Here is a 24,578-nt window from a genome sequence, read left to right on the forward strand (position 1 = left end):
CAGTGAGAGTAGTCTCTAAAATGTACCAACGTTAAGTGTCTCTGTCCCTTTCTCTCTCTCACCCTCTCCATGTCTTTGGTAAGAAGCAGCCATATTGTTGTCAGTCCACTAGTGTGTATGTTCATCCTGTGTTACCTTTTAGTTAGCTAGTAAATAAATCATTAAACCAATTTATGTAGTACTGAATCATAAGTAATGCTCGAGTTTTTGCTGATGCAAGGAGGTTACGAGTGTTCAGAGTGATGATATGATAAGAGGTTATGATTAATAAGTTGACTGTTTATAGATGTAATATGTAAAGACCTTTGGAGTTTAGTTTGGGAAATGGTAACTCTTTAAAGAACAGGTCTCGTGGTGCCCCAGATCCTAATGAGTTAATTGTTGAATGATTAATTTAATCGGGTAACAATTAAACATATTTAGGTTGATTAGATAAATAACAGTCTTCAGATTATTGTCAGAAGCCAAGTCACAACAGGATGATTTGGACATGATGAGCAACAAATGCTAAGATTGGTCCCATGACTTGAATGGGATTTGTGCCACAAATGCTAAAATGTTAGCATGCGGAAAGTGGAACTAAACCAATGCATGCATTGCTGTCATACCTTGTCCATAGACTCCTGACAAGTTAAGGAAACCAATGTGTATTTTTTTTACTTGGGTGAACTATCCCTTTAAGTATTTATCTGTATTAGTAGGATAAAGTTTGTAAGTGTTTGTAAAGGAAATGTTGGTGACGTTTTGCGTGGGAATGCTCAAGCCCAGGCTCTTGACCTACAACTGAAAGTCTGCAATCCTTTTTTTTTACTATAATTCTCTCTTTTTCCCTCTCTAACCCTACCCCTTTCAACCCTTTCAACCATAACCCAAACCCCTCACGCAGAAATGTATGCGGTTCAACCCAAACGCTACCGTGTGGGTTGCCAAGCAGAGGATCCTGTGCACGCTGAACCAGAGTCTGAAGGATGTGTTGAACTACGGCCTCTTCCAGCCCGCCATGAACGGACGAGACGGGAAGTTCCTGGATGAAGAACGACTCCTCTTGGAATACCCACAGCCAATCAGCAAAGGAGTTCCATCTCTGGAGGTAGAGTGCCAGCAAATCACTGAAGTTGTTTCATATTTAAAAAGCTGTGATATTTGTATTTCTGTTTATTATGGATCCCCATTAGCTGCTGCCAAGGCAGTATAATGTCGCCATACAACAATATAAAAAAATGTATGTGTGTGTAGAAGAACTGTTAGTAGGCATGTGTGTGCGTCTCTTTGAAGTCTGCGTTGTTCCATAAAGTGTAGTTTTATCCGTTTTTTAAGTCTGATTTTATTGCTTGCAGGAGTTACTTGATGTGGAATAGAGTTCCATGTAGCCACGGCTCTATGTAGTACTGTGCATATTCCAGAGTCTGTCCTGGACTTGGGCACTGTGAAGAGACTACTGGTAGTATGTCTTGCGGAGTGTGCATGTGTGTCCGAGCTGTGTGCTAGTCATAGAGACAGTTTGTTGCCTTTAACATGTCAACACCTCTCAAAAAGACAAGTAGTGATGCAGTCAATCTCTTCTCTACTTTGAGCCAGGAGAGATTAAGGTTGGGTGCTATACCGTATTTTACAATATACCGGTATTCATGCACGGACCAGTTTAGATTTTTATTTTACCTTCTATAAGCGTATTTGAATGTTTGGTTTGTAAAATGCGATACGCCGTGTAAAAGGTACATTTGTATAGTTTACTTCGCTACTTGAGTCAACTCTCTCCGCTCTCTCTCTCCATGCTGTTTTCCACACAGCTTTCCTCTTTGTTGTTCATCGGCCACGAGACAATTGCGTTCAGTCTGCATGTTGAATGCAGCACATGCAACAATGTTGATGACAACAGTGCTGTTTTCACTTTGCTTCTTAATATAAATCCACTAGTGTTCTATAATTACACTATTCGTTTGTGTTTCTAACATCAGCAAACAGCTAGTTTGACATAGCAAGTTGGGCCTTAATCTTGTTAGCCGTTAATGCTAATCGCTCGTTAGCTGGCTAGCTAAATGTACTGAGTCAGTGTAAACATAATTAGCTATACAGTCTGATAATACCAGTGATGGTGTAGACCTAAATCAGCATGTTGTTTGTGGAACAGTATCTTCTAAATCAAAGAAGAATCCGTGAAGCATGAATATGTTAGCTACATGAAGTCGCTAAGAGAACGTTCAATGTAGCCAAAGATTATAGGGTCCCCTAGGAAACACCTGTCAACACTTTGGTTCCTACACTGTCACAATAACTCCTTCCTGCAATTTTTAAAACAGCCTAACCAGCTCTGCTAGGGCGAGTAATGTTTAGTGAGCTGTTCTGTCATTTGTGTCGGAAAATAGCTAGCAAGTTAGCTTGGGTGCCTGACTGCTTTTTTTAAATATATATATTTTAAATTATTATTATGAACGAAACAAATACAAAAATAGACATTTACAAATAAGTTGTACGCTTCCTGAAGTCTATGCACATGTCTTTGGTCTTGTTGGTATTGAGGACCAAGTGTGATTCCTCACACCACTCTACAAAGTCATCTAGGACTGGGCTATAATATTCCTCATCATCATGCAACAGGCTGGCAGTGTCATCAGTGAACTTAATGAGGTGTCTGTCAGGATTGGAACTAGTACAACTATTAGTGTACAAGATGTACAGGAGTGGGGACAAAACATATCCCTGAGGAGAGCCTATGTTGGTATTGCATATGTCAGACACGTGGGGACCATAGCAGTCAATCATTCATTATTCTTTACCTTCTCAGTCTCATCTGAATGTCGTAAAATTCTTGGTTATCTGCATGTACCCTAGCATAAATTATGAATCAACAATATACAAATTGGCTTAATTATTTATTTACTAACTAAATAATCACAGAAATACATTTTAAACAAACAGTAGATATTGGTTACTAACAATGATGGAAGAATCCCTAGTGGGCTAAACCGATATGACGGCTTGGTAGACAAAGGGAAGGGGGTGTGCACTGAGAAAGAGCGGGAAAGACAACATGGATTCACGACACACAGTCTATGGTTATATTCATTGAAATGCTATTCCTTTGCACACTAATGGCTGCTCATTCGAGAATAATTGCAATGTATATGTATGTATGCCCGTATGTCATTGTTGTCTTCTCTGTTGGAATCCTCAATCATCCTGTAGGGCTCATCAGAATCTCTGGTTAACTTTCATTGAAGTCACAAAGTATTTGGTGGTTTTAGGTGGTTAGAAGGGATACATAGTACCATTTAGAAATGTTCTCATAGAATAGATGCTTCGGCGGTTGTCTGTATTCTCGTCCTAGGTTTACATCATTTCTAGCTGCAGACTAGTAATTATATGTCTAAGATTTGCTCTTATTCTGTAGGGATCGATAGTCTCAGAGTTTAACAATTTCCAGCCACGTAGCCAATGCTCCACGTGGTATAGCTTGTCCTTTCGTAGAGTTCTAGTTTAAACCACTTAACACACCAGCATCACCTGGCATGTTTTGGTCTTAGAAATTCAACCATTTGCAACCTTAGCTTACACCGGGGTTTGCGTGGTCTGGTGTGAATTTCATCAGGAGTGGGTTTTATACGTTTCAGTAGAAAAGGGCGGTTCCATGACGCCTAATGTGATGTCTGGGCTCACGGGGATGCAGCCACTGACTAGTTAATCTTTATATGAACATCCATACTCTCATTTAGAAGGTTAACATCACATTACATATTTTCACAAATAGTTTCATGTTTAATCACATACGTTTCACAATATTTAGATGTAAACCTGACAGCTGGGAACTGTACACTTTAAGAGATACAGTTATGTGTGTTTCCTGTCCTTCATGAGATCATCAAATAAAACACACTCAACATAACTGTCCCTTAAGTGTCCACGGATCATTCCCACATTCTCAAAAGTCGAAAGAATGTTTAATTCTCCCATTTTGGGGATTCAGGAGTTTGGCCAAGTGATGGCCTTTGTTCTCTCTCTGTGCTCTCTTCCTCTCTTTCTGCATGACCAGGGGGAGAGAGTCTCTGCCAGAAATTGATGACCTATAATAACAAAACCTGGGTTTAGGAGAGAGGGGGAGCCACGATCTACTGCCAGAAAGGGCCACGTCGTGACACAAGTTTATCAACTTTCAAAGCAAAATTACTTTCCCATTGTTTCTCAACTGTAGTGTAGGATATACCATTTTGTAGCTCTGAGTCTTTACTTTTATCCAATGTAAAAAAAACACAATTTCACAATTTGCTACATAAGACCGATTTGAGCTGGTCTGTCACATGTGTGGATGGTTTCATTCCTGTGCTGTTTGTAAATAAGCTTGTAGGTTGACTGATAACTTGAACCAGGTTGCAGGCACTGGTTACAGTTTGAAGCTTTTTCTGGAGTGGACAGCTTGATGAAAGCCAGTCAATATTTAGGTCACCCTGAAAAAATACCTCTCTGTTGATTTCAGAAATTATCAAGCATTTCACACTTATTATCCAGAAATGGACTCTTAGCACTTTGTGGTCTATAGTACTTCCCAAAATAATAGGCTTTAGGTGAGGAAGGTGAACCTCTAGCCGTGGTACTTCAAGAACATTTGACATGAGATCCTCTCTAAGCTCTACAAGAATGTGAATCTGAATGACTTCCTAATGGTCCGACCCCAGGTGGTGAGGGTAGGCAACATCAACACTGCCACGCTGACAGTCAAAAGGGGGACCCCACGGGGTTGTGTGCTTAGTCCCCTCCTACACTCCCTGTTAACCCCATGACTGCGTGCCCATGCACGACTCCAACACCATCATCAAACTTGCTGGTGACACAATGGTGCTAGGCCTGATCCCCGGCGACAATGAAACACCCTACAGGGAGGAGGTCAGTGACCTGGCATTGTGGGGCTGGAATAACAACCTTTCCCTCAACGTCAGTAAGACAAAGGAGATGATCGTCAACTACAGGAAATGGTGGGGAGAGCACGCCTCACATCGACGAGGCTGCAGTGAAACAGGTCAAGAACTTCAAGTTCCTCGGTGTCCAAATCACTAAGAACTTCAATTGGTCCACACTCGCACACAGTCCTTAAGAAGGTGTGACACCGCCTCTTCCCCCTCAGGAGGTTGAAAAGGTTTGGCATGGGCCTTCAAAATCCTCAAAATCTTCTACAGCTGTACCATTAGAGCATCTGATTGGCTGCATCACTGCTTGGTATGGCAATAGCACCGTCCTCGACGGCATGGTGCTACAAAGGGTGGTGCGGACAGCCCAGTACATCACTGGGGCCGAGCTCCCTGCCATCCAGGTCCTCTGTATCAGGCGGTGTGAAAGGAAAGCCCAGAAAATCCTTAAAGACTCCCCAACCCCCCTGTTCTCTCTGTTCTCTGTAAGCGGTACTGGTGCATCAAGTCTGACACCAACAGGTTTTTTGTTTTACCTTGTTATTTTTAGTATTACATTGGTATTGATTACTGGTTGGGGTTAGAGCTTGCAAGAAAGGCATTTCACTGTACTTGTGCATGTGACATGAAAACTTGAAACTTGAATATAAACAGCAACACCACCCCTTTGGCATTTCCTGCCACATCCCTGAATATGTTGTAACCATGTATTTCTACCACTGTATCATAAAATATATTATCTAAGTGATTTTCAGAGATAGTATATGAATGTTATCTGTTACTACTCAATTTCATGAATCTTGTTTCTTAGGCTACTTATGTTAATATGGGCTATTTTTAGCGCTTTTCTGGGATTCTTGATTGCTTTTATTGCTTTACTTGGAGGCTTATCAGACAGTGGTATTTATGTTTGAGCTGATAGTGGAGGGTGAACTGCACACAGTGGGCTTCCTACTAGGGCACACCGCCTCAGTGCTAACAGTATAACTCAGGTTCATAGCCGCGTGATTCCTGCTGACAATAGCTGTTGGATTGACAGAGGCATTCAGTGGATTTAGAGGAACATTAGGTTACTTACATAATGAATTCCAACTCCCCTTGAACAATGTACATTTGCAGCAGCATTACAACAGCTCAGCAACACAATGATAACGATCATCTGTGCAGGGTTAGTCACTGATAAGTAATTGTCTCAACGCGGCCTTGAAGTGCGTGCACCAAAGTGATTTGGGTGGAATCTGTCATTCCTGTAGAGCATCCTCTGTTTCCAAAAGGTGTCAAAGTTATCATTAAAAGTTAGGCCAGCAAAGCTACAGTAGACATTTTTGTTGCCTTAATTGGTTTAGGTGACCCCTCGAGGACCGATGGGAGGTGGGGCCCGATGACCCAAGTCAGTCGTAGAATCTATCGTGGCTGACGAAGTCTCAGACACCCTCACGGTCCGATGAGGGGGGAGCTCTGTAGATCTGAACCCGAGGTAGGATCCCCCTGTGTTGGAAACAAGGTAGAGGACGATGGCGCGGCAACCTCCAAGGCCAGTACTCCTCAGCCAATGAGTAAAGTTGTTCGATTTTTAGAGATGGGGTGTAGTACCCCTCAACCTTTACGGTATAATTGGTCCGTGTGGATCAATCAAACCCCCAACTCTAATGTTGTAAGCATCTTGCTCCAATCAAGTGAGCAAATCAGTAGCAGAGATTTTATGTTGCAGCATCCCTCAGCCAATCGATAAAGGCGCCACTCCTCTAGACACATTGTTTTAGCCAATCGATAAATAAAGAGGTCCATTTTTGAAAGAGTTTTACTCCCGAGTCCCAACCAATTAGCATGGGCGTCTCTCGGGAGATTGCTACATGACACCATGTCATACATAACTGACTGACCAAAATCAATTGTTTTCTCTATCCTCTATTCCACAGTTCCGCTACAAGAACCGAGTCTACAGGCAGCCCCATGTGGAAGAGAAGCAGATTGCCAAACTTCACACCAAGGTGAGTGGTGTGGACAAACTTCACACTCTGTCCCAACAACCAGCTGGGGTCTCACTGCACACATGCACACAAACACACACACATACACACACTGTTGGGAGCAACAGAGATGCTGGAGTGTCACTTTATCTCGCTTTATCTCACTGTCAACACACAGACACACAAACATATTGAGTTATGTCGGCTGTTATCACTGTTAGCCTCTGCAGTCTCTCTCTAGTATCCTGTCTGCATGTCTTTCTCCACTCTCTACTCTCCAGTCCGCATGTCTACTCTTTACTTTCTGTAAGAGTCAAGGAGGCATGTCATGTATATTTCATGTCTCGCCTGTGCCCACTTTACCTGGATCCTTGTGTATCTGCTCACACATGCACAAATGCCCGTAAGCACACAAAATAAGCATTTTGCTTATCTGCCCCTGGTTCATGTGGTGATATGGAGAGAGGAGGTTGGCAGTTATTTGCTCCACAGGTGTCAACCACAGAGATTATTATTTAATGGACGTATATTTCATGACTCGCCTGTGCCAAACTTTACCTGGATCGTTGTGCATGTGCTCACACAAAATATGCATTTTGAATATCTGCCCCTGGTAAAATGTTCACTGGCTGTATGAGGAAAACATTATGAATACATGTTAGATAACAATGATGAGTAAATGACAAAAGTAACTTGATGGCGTGTCCTTTCCTTTCTAATTGTGTTGTTATAAATGTGTTTATGCTAAAGCAGTTCCAACCTTTGTATTATGGGCCAATAAAGCAATACTGAATTGAGAGAGCAATATCCAATGGAAAACTAAGGGAGAGGGAAACAGAGACGATGGGAAGTGAGCTCATGCTGGTTTCTATACTGGTGTACAGTTCCATGTATTGTATTTCTGACACATATAGATTGACTCTGTGATGGAGCAGATGTAGGTGTATACAGGTCCACCCCTTACTATGTTCTGCTCTTTCCTCCTCCCTACATTTCTCTCTCTCTCTACCTCCATCTCTTCAAAGATTCTTATTTTTGTCCTCTCCTTCTCTCCCTCACCCTTTCCTACCAAACAGCCCTCCCTCCTCCCTCTTTTCTACTTCTCCATATTTTCATCGTCATCCTCTTCTCCTCTCCTCCTTTCCTCCTCCTTTCCTCATCTCCTCTCTTCCTATTGTGTTTTGGGAGCTGTTCTCTTATCTATTTATATCTGGCCCGGAAAGCAGATGAGAACACTCATCCCAACTTGCACTCCATGCTCCAATCAGCATACCCCAATCATTCAATCTCTCTCTCTTGTCCTCTCTCCCCATTCTTCTGTCCCTCTTGTTCTCCGTCCTCCATATCTCTGACCCACACACGCACACACACACATGCACACACACACATGCACACACGCACGCACATGCACGCACACGCACACGCACCCATGCACACATACACACAGACACACACACACAGAGACACACACAGACACACACACGCGCACACACACACACACACACACACACACACACACACACACACAGACACTCTCTCTCTCGCTAATTCTCCTTTTGTTCTCGCTCTCCATCTCCAGGCCAACTTGAGAAAGTTTATGGACCTCATCCAGCACCACCAGGTGGAGAAAGTATCTAGGCTGCTGGAGAGAGGGCTGGACCCCAACTACCAGGATACAGAGACCGGTGGTAATACTACACACACACACATGCACACACTCACACATCATGAACACAGGTGGTTTGACATAATCACAGTGCTAACAAGATAGATGCTGCTGAGAAATACCCCCGTGGCTCCTCACATTTAAATCCTCCCACCCACTACCAAGATGGCACAACTTAGCCCCTGATCAATCCAAATTGGTTTTTAAATTAACACACAGATCAATGGCGACTCGACTCAACTCTACTCAGAGATCTGTACCATCAGGGGAGAGGCCTCTCATAGGGGAGAGAGGCCATAAGCCTCCCTGTGTGGTGTATACAGAGTTAGCAACAGGAGATAAGAAAAGGGTAAGAGGGAGCGGAGGTGAACATACAGACTTCCGAGAAATCTGTTTGAGATTGCTGTTACTTATACTCTATTAGAACTGCACAAACTACCTTCGCTATCAGTCCAACCCAATGTACTCCTTCTCCTACGAAGCATCATTGAACTGGCATTATGTGCTGCCAGAATGTACTCCAATGCTCTGCCCATCAATTAACTAAGAAAGGAGGGTATTTGGGGACTAAGAGGGGGGTTAGTTCAGGTGTTAAAGTGATCAGTGCAGCTATTGGATGTATTAGGGCAGTAAAGGGGTCAAAAGATTTTAATGAGTTAGTTAGTTAGAGGTATTAACAGCGTTTTAAGAGCTGGGGACACAGTCAGCATTGTGTGAATAAAGTACTGCACAAGCTGGATAAATGCAGAGCAAATGCTGCCTTTTAGTTAAGGCTTATAAAGAAGTAAGTAAAGGAAACCGGTGTTAGGGCTTGTAGCAGGGAAATTGAAGGGGTATTAATGGGATATAAGTGGTATTGGTAGATTAAGCCTTGTTGCTGTGAGATTGAGGGATAAGGGCAGCTTGTAGAATAGCGCTCAATTATAGAGCTCTGGCTCGCTATTGATTTTGGCTGTAGAAGTACACACACAGACATGGACATAAGCATAGCCAGGCACACACACACACGTTCTGTTCTAAATCCCAAGCTAATTACATCACAATTACATTGGGCTCAGATGTAGGTCGACACCAATTGACCCCAAAGATTTCCACCCACTGTGTCGCCCAGACGCCCCCTCCCTCTGTGTCTCATGCAATTATTTTCTATTCCATATTAATTTGAATTGATGGAGTGCATTTCCAGATCTCACAGAGTAATTGGTATCTTTGTATGCCTGTCTTAAAGGTGTAATGTGGAATTGCTACATCCAGGTTTTGTACTTTTGAATGAATGATATATGCCTCGTGAGTTTACTATCGTACCCCATCAGAACCCACAATATAAGTTTTTTTTTACTCCATTGTTCCTAAAGAATGTGATCGTAAACAAACACTGTTTACTATTATGACATGGTTAAAGCTATCATTTTGATCTCATGGATCATGGATGGTCAGTCCTTGCATCCGTAGCTCTGTTCATTCATTTAAAATTGGTTATATTTCTCCAGCCATTCCTCAGCTGGTTACCAAAACAAGTGGTGGGATTTCCCGCTTTGTTGTTTTGAATTGCAGAGTGCCCCTTTAAATGAACACACTTTGCCACGATGACACTTTCAGTGTCGCAGTATCATTCATGACAACCGTATACCGCTGTACAGTAGGACATGGTCAGAGCCTGCTATATGATTGTTTTTCTATGTTGTTCAGGTCTTTTAGTAACACAGTAGATAGAGTATGTTAAAGGCCAAGTGCAGTCAAAAACATGATATTTGAAGAGCTATTTGAAAAAAAATGCCTGAAATTTCAGCCTGTTTTGGTGGGAGGGAGTTTTGGCCTGCCTGGTGACATCAAATTTGTTGATATACCAATATATCAACAAAGAGATGTGTTTTACCAGAGATGTGTTTCCATCAAACTGACCTTTTGCGGATAAAAGGCCGTGCGCCTAGTTGTGCACATAGAAATAACTTTTGCCGTTAAATTCCCATGTACCAAATGAAAAATACAAGTTAAATGGGTTTCCATCACATTTTCAACTCCACTGATGGTTTTGTCACAAAAACGTTATATAGCAAATGTTCCCACTCTGGTCTTGACACATACGCTTTAGTCAACAGCTCACAGATACAGTGTGGGGAAGCTACCTAAATTATGAGATTATTATAAATGAATGAGATATTATTTGTATTTGTCAAAAGGCAGTCGAGCATTGATCACAAGAATAAGACCCTCAACGTTTATTGGAACATCAAGGAGCATCAAGTTAGTCACCTTGCACTTTCACCATCCTGTGAAGTTCATCATAACTTATTTCATCTGTAGTTAAATAAACTGCATGCTTTGCCGGGTCGTAGTGGGAGGACCACACAGCATATCATCGCGTGACTCCCAAGTTTACTTCGAAATGATGGTTATTATATCAACATTTGAGCATAAAGGATTTTCCAAAGCCATTTCTCGCATTATTCATTTTACCGGAACAAAAAGATCCCACCATGTCGAATGAACAAATTATCTGTCTGCATTAAGAAATTGTACCAGCATTTCATGTTTCCATCAGACCCAGTCGTTACTTTTTTCATGCGTCAAGAAATTCAGCCTCATGGAATGGTTGGATGGAAACGTGGTTCGTAAGGTACTTAATTGTTACCCGGAAATGGTATTGAGATGGGAAAAATATGGCTACTATTGGACCTTTAACCAATGTGTCATGGCCATTATAAATACACTTATTGACCCGTGGACGGACATCAGTCTAGATGGATGAGTGGTCGAGTGTGGATGAATTGATGGGATTTCGTGTGGCTGCAAGTGATTGGATGATGAATGACACTGACAGAGGTAGAGAAAAGTGAAGATGAACAATAGAGTTAAGGGAGGACCACTTCGATTCCGGAGGACGTATGACTGTGTAAGCACAAATGAATGGTGTTATTGTCACGCCCTGACCGTAAAAGAGCCTCTTAATGTCTCTATTTGGTTTGGTCAGGTTGTGATTTGGGGTGGGCATTCTACATTTAGTTTTCTATGATTTGGTGTTTCTATCTTTCGGCCGGGTGTCTATCGTTGTCTCTGATTGGGAACCATACTTAGGTAGCCCTTTTTCCCTCCTGTCTTTGTGGGAAGTTGACTTTGTTTAGGGCACATAGCCTTTGAGCTTCACCGTTTGTTTTTGTAGTGTTTATTGTTTTGTTCGGCGGCATTTTGATTAAATAAAAGAAAATGTATGCTCACAACGCTGCACCTTGGTCCTTTCCTTTCAACAGCCGTGACAGTTATCACCATCACTGCTGATCTGAGTTTAATTGATGCACATTATTCTCTCCATGTCTATGTTATGTTCTGTTGTCTGTTCTGTTCTGTTGCCTGTTCTCCTGTCTGTTCTATATTGTCCTGTTCTGTTCTTTTGGCTGTTCTTTTCTGTTGTCTGTTGTGTCTGTGTTGTGTTTCCTCTATGCAGTGGTGTAAAGTACTTGAATAAAAATACTTCAAAGTACTACTTAAACCTCTTTCCGCTCAGATCCCTTTAGCGGGATCATTTTCGTCCACATCCGGTGAATTGCAGAGCGCCAACTTCTAAAAATATTTAATTTTCATGAAATCACAAGTGCAATACACCAAAACACAGCTTAACTTGTTGTTAATCCAGCCGGCATGTCAGATTTCAGAAAGGCTTTACGGTGAAAGCAAACCATGCGATTATGTGAGGACAGCTCTCAGCAGACAAAACATTACAAACAGCTAGCAGCAAAGTAGATTGGTCAGAAAAGCAATACAATTAATCACCTCCCTTAGACGATCTTCATATGTTTGCACTCACGAGACTCTCAGTTACACAATAAAGATTCTCTTTATATCCAAAAACCTCCATTTGGTTGGCGCGTTTTGTTCAGTAATCCATAGGCTCGTGCGGTCACGACGGGCAGACAAAAATTCCAAATAATATATATATAATAGAAACATGTCAAACGTTTTTAGTAATCAATTCTCAGGTTGTTGTGAACAAATCTGAGGACATCTGGCTATCCACTGACACGATGTGATCATTCTCACTCATTTTTCAGAATAAAAGCCTGAAACTATGTCTAAAGACTGTTCACACCTTGTGGAAGCCATAGGGAAAGGAATCTGGTTGATATCCCTTTAAATGGAGGATAGGCTTGCTATGGAAAATAATATTTTCAGAAAAATAGCACTTCATGGATGGATTTGCCTCAGGTTTTCGCCTGCCATATCAGTTCTGTTTTACTCACAGACAATATTTTTGACAGTTTTGGAAACTTTAGAGTGTTTCCTATCCTAATCTGCCAATTATATGCATATCCTAGCTTCTGGACCTGAGAAATAGGCAGTTTATTTTGGGCACGTTTTTCATCCATAAATCAAAATACTGTCCCCTAGCCTAAAGCCTAAAGAGGTTAACTAAAGAGGTATATTTAAAATCAAATACTTTTAGACTTTTACTCAAGTAGGATTTTACTGGGTGACTCACTTTTTTAAATTTTTTGTTATTTTTTTTCTATTAAGTATTCTTTACTTTTACTCAAGTATGGCAATTAGGTGTGGCCCCAGAGGCAGAATAAGTTTAAGACCCATGATCTACAGGGTATCATGTCTATGTCATTCTACAGAGACCCCCCTGACGTTTGCGGCCCACCTGGATAACGTGGTGGAGATCATAAAGATTCTGAAGAATGGAGGGGCCCACCTGGACTTCAGGGCCAAAGACGGCATGACGGCCCTACACAAAGCTGCTAGGTCCAAGAACCAGGTTACTCTGACGGTACGGACACACACACAGCCACTCACACATGCATACTCACATGAACTCACACAACATTAACCCTGCCACTCTTATGGTTACCCATACATTGTATTGATACGTATTGTATTTGTGTTAGGGTTAGGCCCCTACTCTACTACCACATATCTACAACACAAAATCCATGTTTGCGTGTGTGTATAGTGCATATGTGATTGTGTATGCATTTGTCTGTGCCTGTGTGTTGTGTCTCTTCACAGTCCCCGCTGTTCCATAAGGTGTATTTTGATCCAAATCTAATGTCAATGTGTGTGTGCCTGCCTGCATGCTTGCGTCTGTGTGTATGCATGTGTGTTGCAGACCCTGTTGGAGCTTGGTTTGTCTCCAGACTATAAGGACAGCCGGGGTCTGACGGCGCTCTACCACACAGCCATGGTGGGAGGAGACCCGTTGTGCTGTGAGTTGCTGCTACATGAACACGCCACCGTCTGCTGCCAGGACGAAAACGGCTGGCACGAAGTCCACCAGGTACACACACACACACACACAGGCATACACACAAGCACACAGGCACACATACTTTTCCCCCGTACATGTGTGTACGTGTGTGTGCGCGTGCTTGTGTGCGTGTACAGATGGTTGATAGCTCTCCTAGACCCTCTCCCTTCCTGTGCTACTCTGATTGCTATCAGCTCTAGCCAGCAGTAACGTCCCTCTTCCTGACGTACTGTGCTTTCTCTTCTCTAGAACCTGGCACTGTCAACGTATCAAACACAACTCTCCTCTAGGTTAGCCTATCAGTTAACTATCATCAAAACGCATTTACATCCTCCGAAAACGAGCCATGCCCATTGTGCTACGGAAATGCCTCCGCTTCCTTTGCGCTCTCCTCCCTCGCTCCCCCACTGACTCTCTTTTGCTCACTCTCTGTCAACCTGTTACTCTAAATGACTTTGGATTTGTGTAGGTTTTCAAATTATACTTTGACACATCTTTCCTTATTTAGCACTGGTTTCTTTCTACATCTGTTCAATACATCCCCCTAGAACTGATTCTTCCATCTGGGTTCAAACTAAGGACATAATATCCTAAACTTCAGGGCCTCAGTGCTGCCTACTCTGCAGAACACGGACAGCTAGTGGACGTGGCATGTAACTGCAGCCTGACTCTAGGGCAAAGCCAAAGCAGAGACTATTATATAGCTTGTGTCACCATGTGTATTATATGTTGTATGTTTAAGCAATAAGGCACCAGGGGGTGTGGTATATGGCCAATATACCATGCTAAGGGCTGTTCTTAGGGACAACGCAACGCGAAGCGCCTGGATACAGTCCTTAGTCGTGTTTATTGGTCATATACCACGAACCCCCAATATGCCTTATTGCAATTATAAACTGGTTACCAACGTCATTAGACCAGTAAATAGTATTTTTTTAATCATAACCGTGGTATCTGTTCATAATTATAAAACGCGTGGTTCGAGCCTTGAATGCTGATTGGCTGAAAGCTGTGGTATATCAGACTGTATACCAAGGTATGACAAAACATGTATTTTTACTGCTCTAATTACATTGGTATGTATTCAGACCCTTTGCTATGAGGCTCAAAATTGAGCTCAGGTGCATCCTGTTTCCATTGATAATCCTTGAGACATTTCTATAACTTGATTGGAGTCCACCTGTGTAAATTAATTTGATTGGACATGATTTGGAAAGGCAACACACCTGTCTATCATTCTGAAATAGAAGAAGTTTGGAACCACCAAGACTCTTCCAAGAGCTGGCCGCCCGTCCAAAATGAGCAATTGGGGGAGAAGAGCCTTGGTCAGGCAGGTGACCAAGAACCCGATGGTCATTCTGACAGAGCTCCTGAGTTCATCTGTGGAGATGGGAGAAACTTTCAGATGTACAACCATCTCTGCAGCACTCCACAATTCAGACGTTTATGGTAGAATGGCGAGACGGAAGCCACTCCTCGGTAAAAGGCACATGACAGCCTGCTTGGAGTTTTCCAAAAGGCACCTAAAGGACTCTCAGACCATGAGAAACAAACCAACATTGAACTCTTTGGCCTGAATGCCAAGCATCACGTCTGGAGGAAACCTGGCACCATCCCTACGGTGAAGCATGGTGGTGGGTTATGCATGGGTGTCCAAGCTGTGTGCTAGTAGTTTAAACAGACAGCTCGGTACATTCAGCTTGTCAACACTTCTTACAAAAACAAGTAGGGATGAAGTCAACCTCTCTTCCATTTTGAGCCATGAGAGATTGACATGCATATAATTAATGTTAGCTCCCCATGTACCTTTAAGTGCCAGCCGTGCTGCCCTGTTCTGGGCCAATTGTAATTTTCCATTTTAAAGTCCCTCTTTGTGGCACCTGATCACACTACTGAACAGTAGTACAGGTGTGACAAAACTAGAGCCTGTAGGACCTGCCTTGTTGATTGCTTTGTTAAGAAGACAGAGCAGTGTTTTATTATGGACAGACTTCTCCCCATCTAAGCTACCCATGTATCAATATGTTTTGACAATGACAGTTTACATTTTATATATATATATTTTTTTAACTAGGCAAGTCAGTTAAGAACAAAATCTTATTTACAATGACGGCCTACTCCGGCCAAATCCGGATGACGCTGGGCCAATTGTGCGCCGCCCTATGGGACCCCCAATCACAACCAGATGTGATACAGCCTGGATTTGAACCAGGTACTATAGTGACACCTCTTGCACTGAGATGCAGTGCCTTAGACCGTTGCGCAACTCAGGAGCAGTGACTAAACAACAATCTAGGGTAACTCCAAGCAGTTTAGTCACCTCAACTTGCTCAATAACCACATTAAATGAATCATGTAACAATTATATCTCAGTAACTTAGGGCACCATGGGAACTTATTTAACGAATGACTATCTCCCGAATTAAACTCTTATAAGATTTATTCATATCTATAGATAAGTCACTTATCAGTCTCCTTATGAACGTCTTAATATTCTATAAATATGCACGAACCCTAGTCTACATGATGACTCAGCTTACACAAATTGGCTTAATTATTTATTTACTAACGAAATATATAATTACACAGAAATATATAAACGCACACAGTATAGGTTGAATTGATTACTAACATAATGCAATGAAAAGTCCCTAGTGGACGAACCCGATATGACAGCTGGTTACACAATGAAAGGGGTGGGGAAAGAAAGAGTGGGAGAAGGAGAGACAAAGGAATTAACCTATCATACATACAGTTGAATAATATTCTCATCATAAATATGTTAACCTGACCCCTTGAATGCGTACACCTTCAGAGATACATTTATTTAGTTATACCATCCTTAATGATATCACAAAACAACTTATTTGACATGATTATTGTTTGGAGCCCCACCAACCATTTCCCACATTCTTTATGAAGAAACATTGTTTCATTATCCACTTTTGGATGTTGGAGTTTTGGCGGCAGATTCTCTCTCAACACACAAAGGAACCGGCCCCACTCTTTTTGATCCTCACCCAGGAGGAAAAGTCATGACTCTAACTGCAGTTCTTTGTTAAGTGTTGCAGCCGCTGTCATATCAGCCGCTGTGGTAGCTGACATGTATAGTGTTGAGTCATCCGCATACATAGACACGCCGGCTTTAGTCAAAGTCAGTGGCATGTTGTTAGTAAAAAATTTAAAAAGTAAGGGGCCTAAACAGCGGCCCTGGCGAATTCCTGATTCTACCTGGATTATATCGGAGAGGATTCCATTAAAGAACACCCTCTGTGTTCTGTTAGACAGGTAACGACTTACCCGCAATACAGCAGGGGGTGTAAAGCCATAACACATACATTTTTCCAGCAGATCGATAGTGACATAAGCCGCACTGAAGTCTAACAAAACAGCACACACAATATTTGTATTATCAATTTCTCTTAGCCAATCATCAGTCACTTGTGTAAGTGCTGTAATTGTTGAATGTATTTCCCTATAAATGTGCTGACCAACTGGCAAGTATCTTCACTGACATTTTCAACCTCTCCCTGTCTAAGTCTGTAATACCAACATCTTTCAAGCAGACCACCATAGTCCCTGTGCCCAAGAACACTAAGATAACCTGCCTAAATGACTACTGACCCGTAGCACTGCTTTGAAAGGCTGGTCATGGCTCACATCAGCACCATTATCCCAGAAACCCTAGACCCACTCCAATTTGCATACTGCCCCAACAGATCCACAGATAATGCAATCCTTATCGCACTCCACACTGCTCTTTCACACCTGGACAAAAGGAACACCTATGTGAGAATACTATTCATTGACTACAGCTCATAGTGCCCTCAAAGCTCATCACTAAGCTAAGGACCCTGGGACTAAACACCAGCCTCTGCAACTGGACCCTGGACGTCCTGACGGGCCGCACCCAGGTGGTAAGGGAAGGTAACAACACATCCGCCACACTGATCCTCAACACGGGGGACCCTCAGGGGTGCGTGCTCAGTCCCCTCCTGTACTCCCTGTTTACTCATGACTGCACGGCCAGGCACGACTCCAACACCCTTATTACATTTGCAGATGACACAACAGTGGTAGGCCTGATCACCGACAACGATGAGACAGCCTATAGAGAGGAGGTCAGATACCTGACCGTGTGGTGCAAGGACAACTGCCTGTTATGGCAACTGCTCGGCCTCCAACCGCAAGGCACTACAGAGGGTAGTGTGTACGGCCCAGTACATCACCGGGGCCAAGCTTCCTGCCATTCAGGACTTCTATACCAGGCGGTGTCAGAGAAAGGCCCTAAAAATGGTCAAAACTCCAGCCACCCTAGTCATAGACCGTTCTCAGCAAGCGGTAGCAGAGCGCCAAGTCTAGGTCCAAGAGGCTTCTAAACAGCTTATAACCCCAAGCCATAACACTCCTAACATCTAATGAAATGGCTACCCAGCCATTTCTTAAAGATATCCATAAAAAGTGTTGTTTAAAGTTTGCCACAAGCCACCTGGGAGACACACCAAACATGTGGAAGAAGGTGCTCTGGTCAGATGAAACCAAAATTGAACTTTTTGGCAACAATGCAAAACGTTATGTTTGGCGTAAAAGCAACACAGCTCATCACCCTGAACACCATCCCCACTGTCAAACATGGTGGTGGCAGCATCATGGTTTGGGCCTGCTTTTCTTCAGCAGGGACAGGGAAGATGGTTAAAATTGATGGGAAGATGGATGGAGCCAAATACAGGACCATTCTGGAAGAAAACCTGATGGAGTCTGCAAAAGACCTGAGACTAGGACGGAGATTTGTCTTCCAACAAGACAATGATGCAAAACATAAAGCAAAATCTACAATGGAATGGTTCAAAAATAAACATATCCAGGTGTTAGAATGGCCAAGTCAAAGTCCAGACCTGAATCCAATCGAGAATCTGTGGAAAGAACTGAAAACTGCTGTTCACAAATGCTCTCCATCCAACCTCACAGAGCTCGAGCTGTTTTGCAAGGAGGAATGGGAAAACATTTCAGTCTCTCGATGTGCAAAACTGATAGAGACATACCCCAAGCGACTTACAGCTGTAATTGCAGCAAAAGGTGGCGCTACAAAGTATTAACTTAAGGGGGCTGAATAATTTTGCACACCCAATTTTTCAGTTTTTGATTTGTTAAAAAAGTTTGAAATATCCAATAAATGTCGTTCCACTTCATGATTGTGTCCCACTTGTTGTTGATTCTTCACAAAAAAATAAAGTTTTATATGTTTATGTTTGAAGCCTGAAATGTGGCAAAAGGTCGCAAAGTTCAAGGGGGCTGAATAATTTTGCACACCCAATTTTTCAGTTTTTGATTTGTTAAAAAAGTTTGAAATATCCAATAAATGTCGTTCCACTTCATGATTGTGTCCCACTTGTTGTTGATTCTTCACAAAAAAATAAAGTTTTATATGTTTATGTTTGAAGCCTGAAATGTGGCAAAAGGTCGCAAAGTTCAAGGGGGCTGAATACTTTCGCAAGGCACTATATCCACATAATTGTCCTCCCTCGTGATGTCATCTATTTTGTGAAGTGCACCAGTCCCTCCTGCAGCAAAGCACCCCCACAAATTGATGCTGCCACCCCAGTGCTTCACGGTTGGGATGGTGTTCTTCGGCTTGCAAGCCTCCCCTTATTCCTCCAAACATAACGATGGTCATTATGGCCAAATAGTTGTATTTTTGTTTCATCAGACCAGAGGACATTTCTCTAAAAAGTACGATCTTTGTCCCCATGTGCAGTTGCAAACCGTAGTCTGGCTTTTTTTATGGCGGTTTTGGAGCAGTAGCTTCTTCCTTGCTGAGCGGTCTTTCAGGTTATGTCGATATAGGACTCATTTTACTGTGGATATCGATACTTTTGTACCTGTATCCTCCTGCATCTTCACAAGGTCCTTTGCTGTTGTTCTGAAAGTGAAGGAATCTGTCTGTAAACAATTGTTGAAAAAATTACTTGTGTCATGCACAAAGTAGATGTCCTAACTGACTTGCCAAAACTATAGTTTGTTAACAAGACATTTGTGGAGTGTAATGGATCTCATCCTCCTCTTCTGAGGAGGAGTAGCGAGAAGGATCGGAGGCAATTTGCAGCGTGGTAAGTGTCCATATTGTTTATTTTAATACATAAACTGAACACTACGTAATACAAAACAATAAATGTGAAATGACCAAAACAGTCCCGTGTGGTACTAACACTAACACGGAAGACAAAGACCCACAACTCAAAAGTGAAACCAGGCTACCTAAGTATGATTCTCAATCAGGGACAACGATTGACAGCTGCCTCTGATTGAGAACCATAGTAGGCCAAACACTGAAATCCCAAATTATAGAAAAACGAACATAGACAACCCACCCAACTCACGCCCTGATCATACTAAAACAAAGATATAATAACAGAACTAAGGTCAGAACGTGACAAGGAGTGTTTGAAAAACTAGTTATAATGACTATAACTTAAGGGTATGTAAACTTCCGACTTCAACTGTACATGTACACTACCTGTCAAGTTTTAGAACACCTCATTCAAGGATTGTACTTTATTTTTTACTATTTTCAACATTGTAGATTATTAGTGAAGTCATAGAAACTATAAATGACACACATTATGTAGTAACCAAAAAATTATGTAAATATTACATAACCAAAAAAAAGTGTTAAACAAATCAAAATGTATGATTGACAGCTTTGCACACTCTTAGCATTCTCTCAACCAGCTTCATGAGGTAGACACCTGGAATGCATTTCAATTAACAGGTGTGCCTTCTTAAAAGGAATTTCTTTCCTTCTTAATGTGTTTGAGCCAATAAGTTGTGTTGTGAATATGTAGGGGTTATACAGAAGATAGCCCTATTTGGTAAAAGACCCAGTCCATATTATGGCAAGAACAGCTCAAATAAGCAAAGAGAAACGACAATCCATCTTAACTTTAAGACATGAAGGTCAGTCAATGCAGAACATTTCTTCAAGTGCAGTCGCAAAAACCATCAAGCGCTATGATGAAACTGTCTCTCATGAGGACTGCCGCAGGACAGGAAGTCCCAGAGTTACCTCTGCTGCAGAGGATAAGTTCATTAGAGTTATTAACCTCAGAAATTTCAACCCAAATAAATGCTTCACAGATTTCAAATAACAAACACATCTCAACATCAACTTTCCAATAGGTGTGGAGTGTTCCCAAGGGGTCCAGTCTCAGTCCTGACTTTAAATCTTCTTAAAAATGTTAGACAAGGTTTGTCTATTTCTGTCAATCCGTGATTCCCAACCAAATTGAATGAGCCTGAGTAACAATTGATATATGTTCCCCTAAGAGTTGTGCAGAGAGTTGGTAGAGTTATGTATATAAAAAAATGATTTACAGTTGTAATTGTTGACAAAGGTGCTTCCACCAAGTATTAACTCTGGGGTGTGAAGACATACACAATCTCTTTCACTTTGAAAAAGTGCAGCAGGTTGTTTAGATCTGTAGGATTTTTTTTTATGTAATCCTTTTTAGGTTTAGAATGTGACAACTGTGAATGCGGTGTGTAGACTTTCACTAGGCACTGTTTAAGTAACTATATCAATTATAATAAACATTTATTGTTTTCTGTGTGTTTGTGTGCATGTGTACAGGCTTGTCGGAATGGCTTTGTCCGGCATCTGGAGCATCTGCTGTTCTACGGGGCGGACATGAGCGCACAGAACGCCTCAGGGAACACAGCGCTGCACATCTGTGCTCTCTACAACCAGGTGTGTGTGTGTGTGTGTGTGTGTGTGTGTGTGTGTGTGTGTGTGTGTGTGTGTGTGTGTGTGTGTGTGTGTGTGTGTGTGTGTGTGTGTGTGTGTGTGTGTGTGTGTGTTCATACAAGTGTAACTGCCAATTCTTCTACCTGGTTTGATTGTGTAGGCCTGGAGGTCTCCCTGATGTCTCTCTGTTAACCTGTACTACTTGTGTTCAGGTCTGTAAGTGTCTGAGTGAATTAACTGAACCCGCCACCACTCGTTACTGACCTTACACACATACACACACCTCTGCTTTTCGTTCCGTTCATATGAGATGTAAGTAAATCCAGAATGAAATGGCAGTTATTTTGGTTAACATCATGCTTTTCTACAATTAAGAGAAATTGGAGGAGAGGATCACGAGTAAGGGTGGAGAATGATTGACAAGGGGTTAAGTCTGTCTCTCATTCCCACCACATAGCTCTGCTCCTAGTCTAGACTCAATTAGACCCCAGATTTGTACATGTTCATGAGCTAACTGTATTCTATTTGACATCAAATCTTACGTCATAGCATTCATCCGTCTGAAGAAGAGGACCAAGGTGCAGCGTGGTACATGTTCATGATTCTTTATTAAAACTGAACACTGAACCAAAACAACAACATGAACCGAACCAAAACAGCTCTGTCTGGTGCAGACACAAAACAGTCAACAACTACCCACGAAACACAGGTGAAAGGCTGCCTAAGTATGATTCCCAACGATAGACAGTTGTCCCTGATTGAGAACCATACCCGGCCAAAACATAGAAACACAAAACATAGAAATAAAGAACATAGAATGCCCACCCAAATCACACGCTGACCAAACCAAATAGAGACATAAAAAGGCTCTTTAAGGTCGGGGCGTGACACCTCTCTTGCTTGAACATCTTTTCACATCTCAACCCACTTGTTTCTCTACTCTCCCACTATATCCTTATTCAGAATCATCTGACTCAATTAGCGCTATGGCCTAGAATAGAATAGAATAGAATAGAATAGAATAAAACTTTATTGTCCATCCAGGATGGACATTATTCTTTGGCATCACCTTCCTTTGAAAGGATCACACACACATATACATTCTCACATCACACGCATTTAAACCAGTCAGTCCATCATGTTGCGTCCACTAACAACATAGAGGACATTAATACATTCACTCACATCCGACAGCTGTCCCAACTGCACTGGATAGATACAATAAGTATGTGTACGGATAAAATGTATTTTGCATTTAGTAGTCCAACTATCATGTCTTATGTCTCGCCTCTTCTTCCTCTCTCTCTCTTTCTCTTCATCCCTTTCACATTTGGGGATTTTTCTGCAAACTGTTGAGGTGGAATCCCCACGTCTCCTAATGTTCTGTAGTTTAGTGTCTGTACACACATACACTATTCTCCTGGTATTTAAACCTTCAAGTCGTATTATCCTGTGACAGTGCTACAATTAGAGATGGGGGGAGGGTGGAGGCAGAGTGAGAGAGACAGTGAGAGCGAAAGAATACAGGCAGAATGAGAGGGGGGTTTACACGTCATCCATTTCTATTTCCAAATGAGCTTCAATGCAAATGGAGGCTATAAAATGCCAATATGTGGGATTGTTAGTTTGTTGAACGTGTCAAAATATAGAGAACATATTATACACATTACAAATGCCAGAATTTACATCCTTCGTGTTAGTTACTTTGCAAACTGGCATGAGTACAGAATTGATTGTGTGTGTATGTGTGTGCGTGTGTGTGTGTGTTCATGTGTGTGTTTCTGTACACAATACTGTTCATGCATGGTTGAGCACTCTGTGGGCGAGTTGCGCAGCACATTCAGACCCTTTCTCTCTTTCACACTCTTTCTGTTCAACAGTTTTTTTCATTCCTTCACACAGAATCTCCCTTCATACATGTAGCAGGCACTCTGTTTCTGTCAATATATATTTTATTCTCTCTCTCTCGCTCTCTCTTTTTCTTTCTCTCTCTCTCTCTCTCTCTCTCGCTCTCCCTCTTTCTCTCTCTCTCTCGCTCTCTCTCTTTTTCTCTCTCTCTCTTACATTCTTGTTCTTAAATGTTGGGAATTCAAATGAGGACGTATATTGCCTTTTTTCCACTCTACTTGCCTACTGCTAGTTCAAGTAATCAAAAACTGGCTTCTGGACTATTGGGGTTACTGTACAAGTGTTCTGTCTTTGTGTCGTAAGGGAAGCATGGGACTAATAGAGATGTATAATTCCCAAGAAATTCAGAGCCACTCCTGTTCTTCCCTGTTCTTTCCCAGGATAACTGTGCCAGGGTGCTGCTGGTCCGTGGAGCCGACAAAGCGGTGAAGAACTACAACAGCCAGAGTCCCTTCCAGGTGAGACTCATCCAAAACCATTACTATAGTTCTGACCTACCAGAGCTGTGGGTATAATCCCTTCATGGGCAACATAGTTTATCCAATATACAGAATATATGCTGAAGAAGTTTTCTTATCAGCAGGTAATATCCTGGGTCAGAGATGGCAATGGGACCCTGAGAAAAACACACGAAAAACACACGTTGGCTAGATGTTTTGTCTTGCAGAGATGATTGCTTGAATACAGAAGGCATTGCAGCTGACACTATTGATTCCAAATGAGAGTCCTGCATGAGTCACGTCTGAGTCACAAAGGAGCGTTTTGAAGCAGGCTTTTATGTAAGGCAGTCCTCGGATCCCCGATGGCCCTCCACAGGCACTTCAGTGGCCCTCTTAATGTCTCTGGCTTTCGTCAGTGGGGTTGGTCCCAAACGTTGAACGTATCTAATTGTCTACTATTCTTTTCCAATTGCACTGGTTTTGTTGTACTTGAAATATCTAGAGGAGACAAGGAGAAGACACAAGCAGAGGTTTAGAACATGGTGCTCCCAATACCATGGTTGTGGGTACAATTCCCATATGGGCCCAAGAAACTGAATATAGGTGCCTCTGTCAAAGTTGGCAATTAATTGATCAAGTAATGTCACTTATTAAGGCGGAGTTCAATAGAGTGAAAATATGTGATAGTCTGTGTCTCCGCTGCTCTGCCTGTG

General features: G+C 42.1%; 1 protein-coding gene across 1 annotated transcript in view; it reads left to right on the plus strand.

Moving 5' to 3' along the window:
* LOC135506019 (SH3 and multiple ankyrin repeat domains protein 2-like) overlaps positions 1-24,578 on the plus strand; it is a 162,682-nt gene that overhangs the window by 10,569 nt on the left and 127,535 nt on the right. Inside the window, exons 2-8 of the mRNA XM_064925357.1 lie at positions 887-1,090; positions 6,818-6,889; positions 8,448-8,556; positions 13,148-13,299; positions 13,639-13,806; positions 21,404-21,520; positions 23,806-23,883. Coding sequence (XP_064781429.1) covers positions 887-1,090; positions 6,818-6,889; positions 8,448-8,556; positions 13,148-13,299; positions 13,639-13,806; positions 21,404-21,520; positions 23,806-23,883 — 900 coding nt within the window. The remainder of the gene's footprint in view (positions 1-886; positions 1,091-6,817; positions 6,890-8,447; positions 8,557-13,147; positions 13,300-13,638; positions 13,807-21,403; positions 21,521-23,805; positions 23,884-24,578) is intronic.

Source organism: Oncorhynchus masou, chromosome 2 (assembly GCF_036934945.1).
Source record: "Oncorhynchus masou masou isolate Uvic2021 chromosome 2, UVic_Omas_1.1, whole genome shotgun sequence".
Taxonomy (NCBI): Eukaryota; Metazoa; Chordata; class Actinopteri; order Salmoniformes; family Salmonidae; genus Oncorhynchus; species Oncorhynchus masou.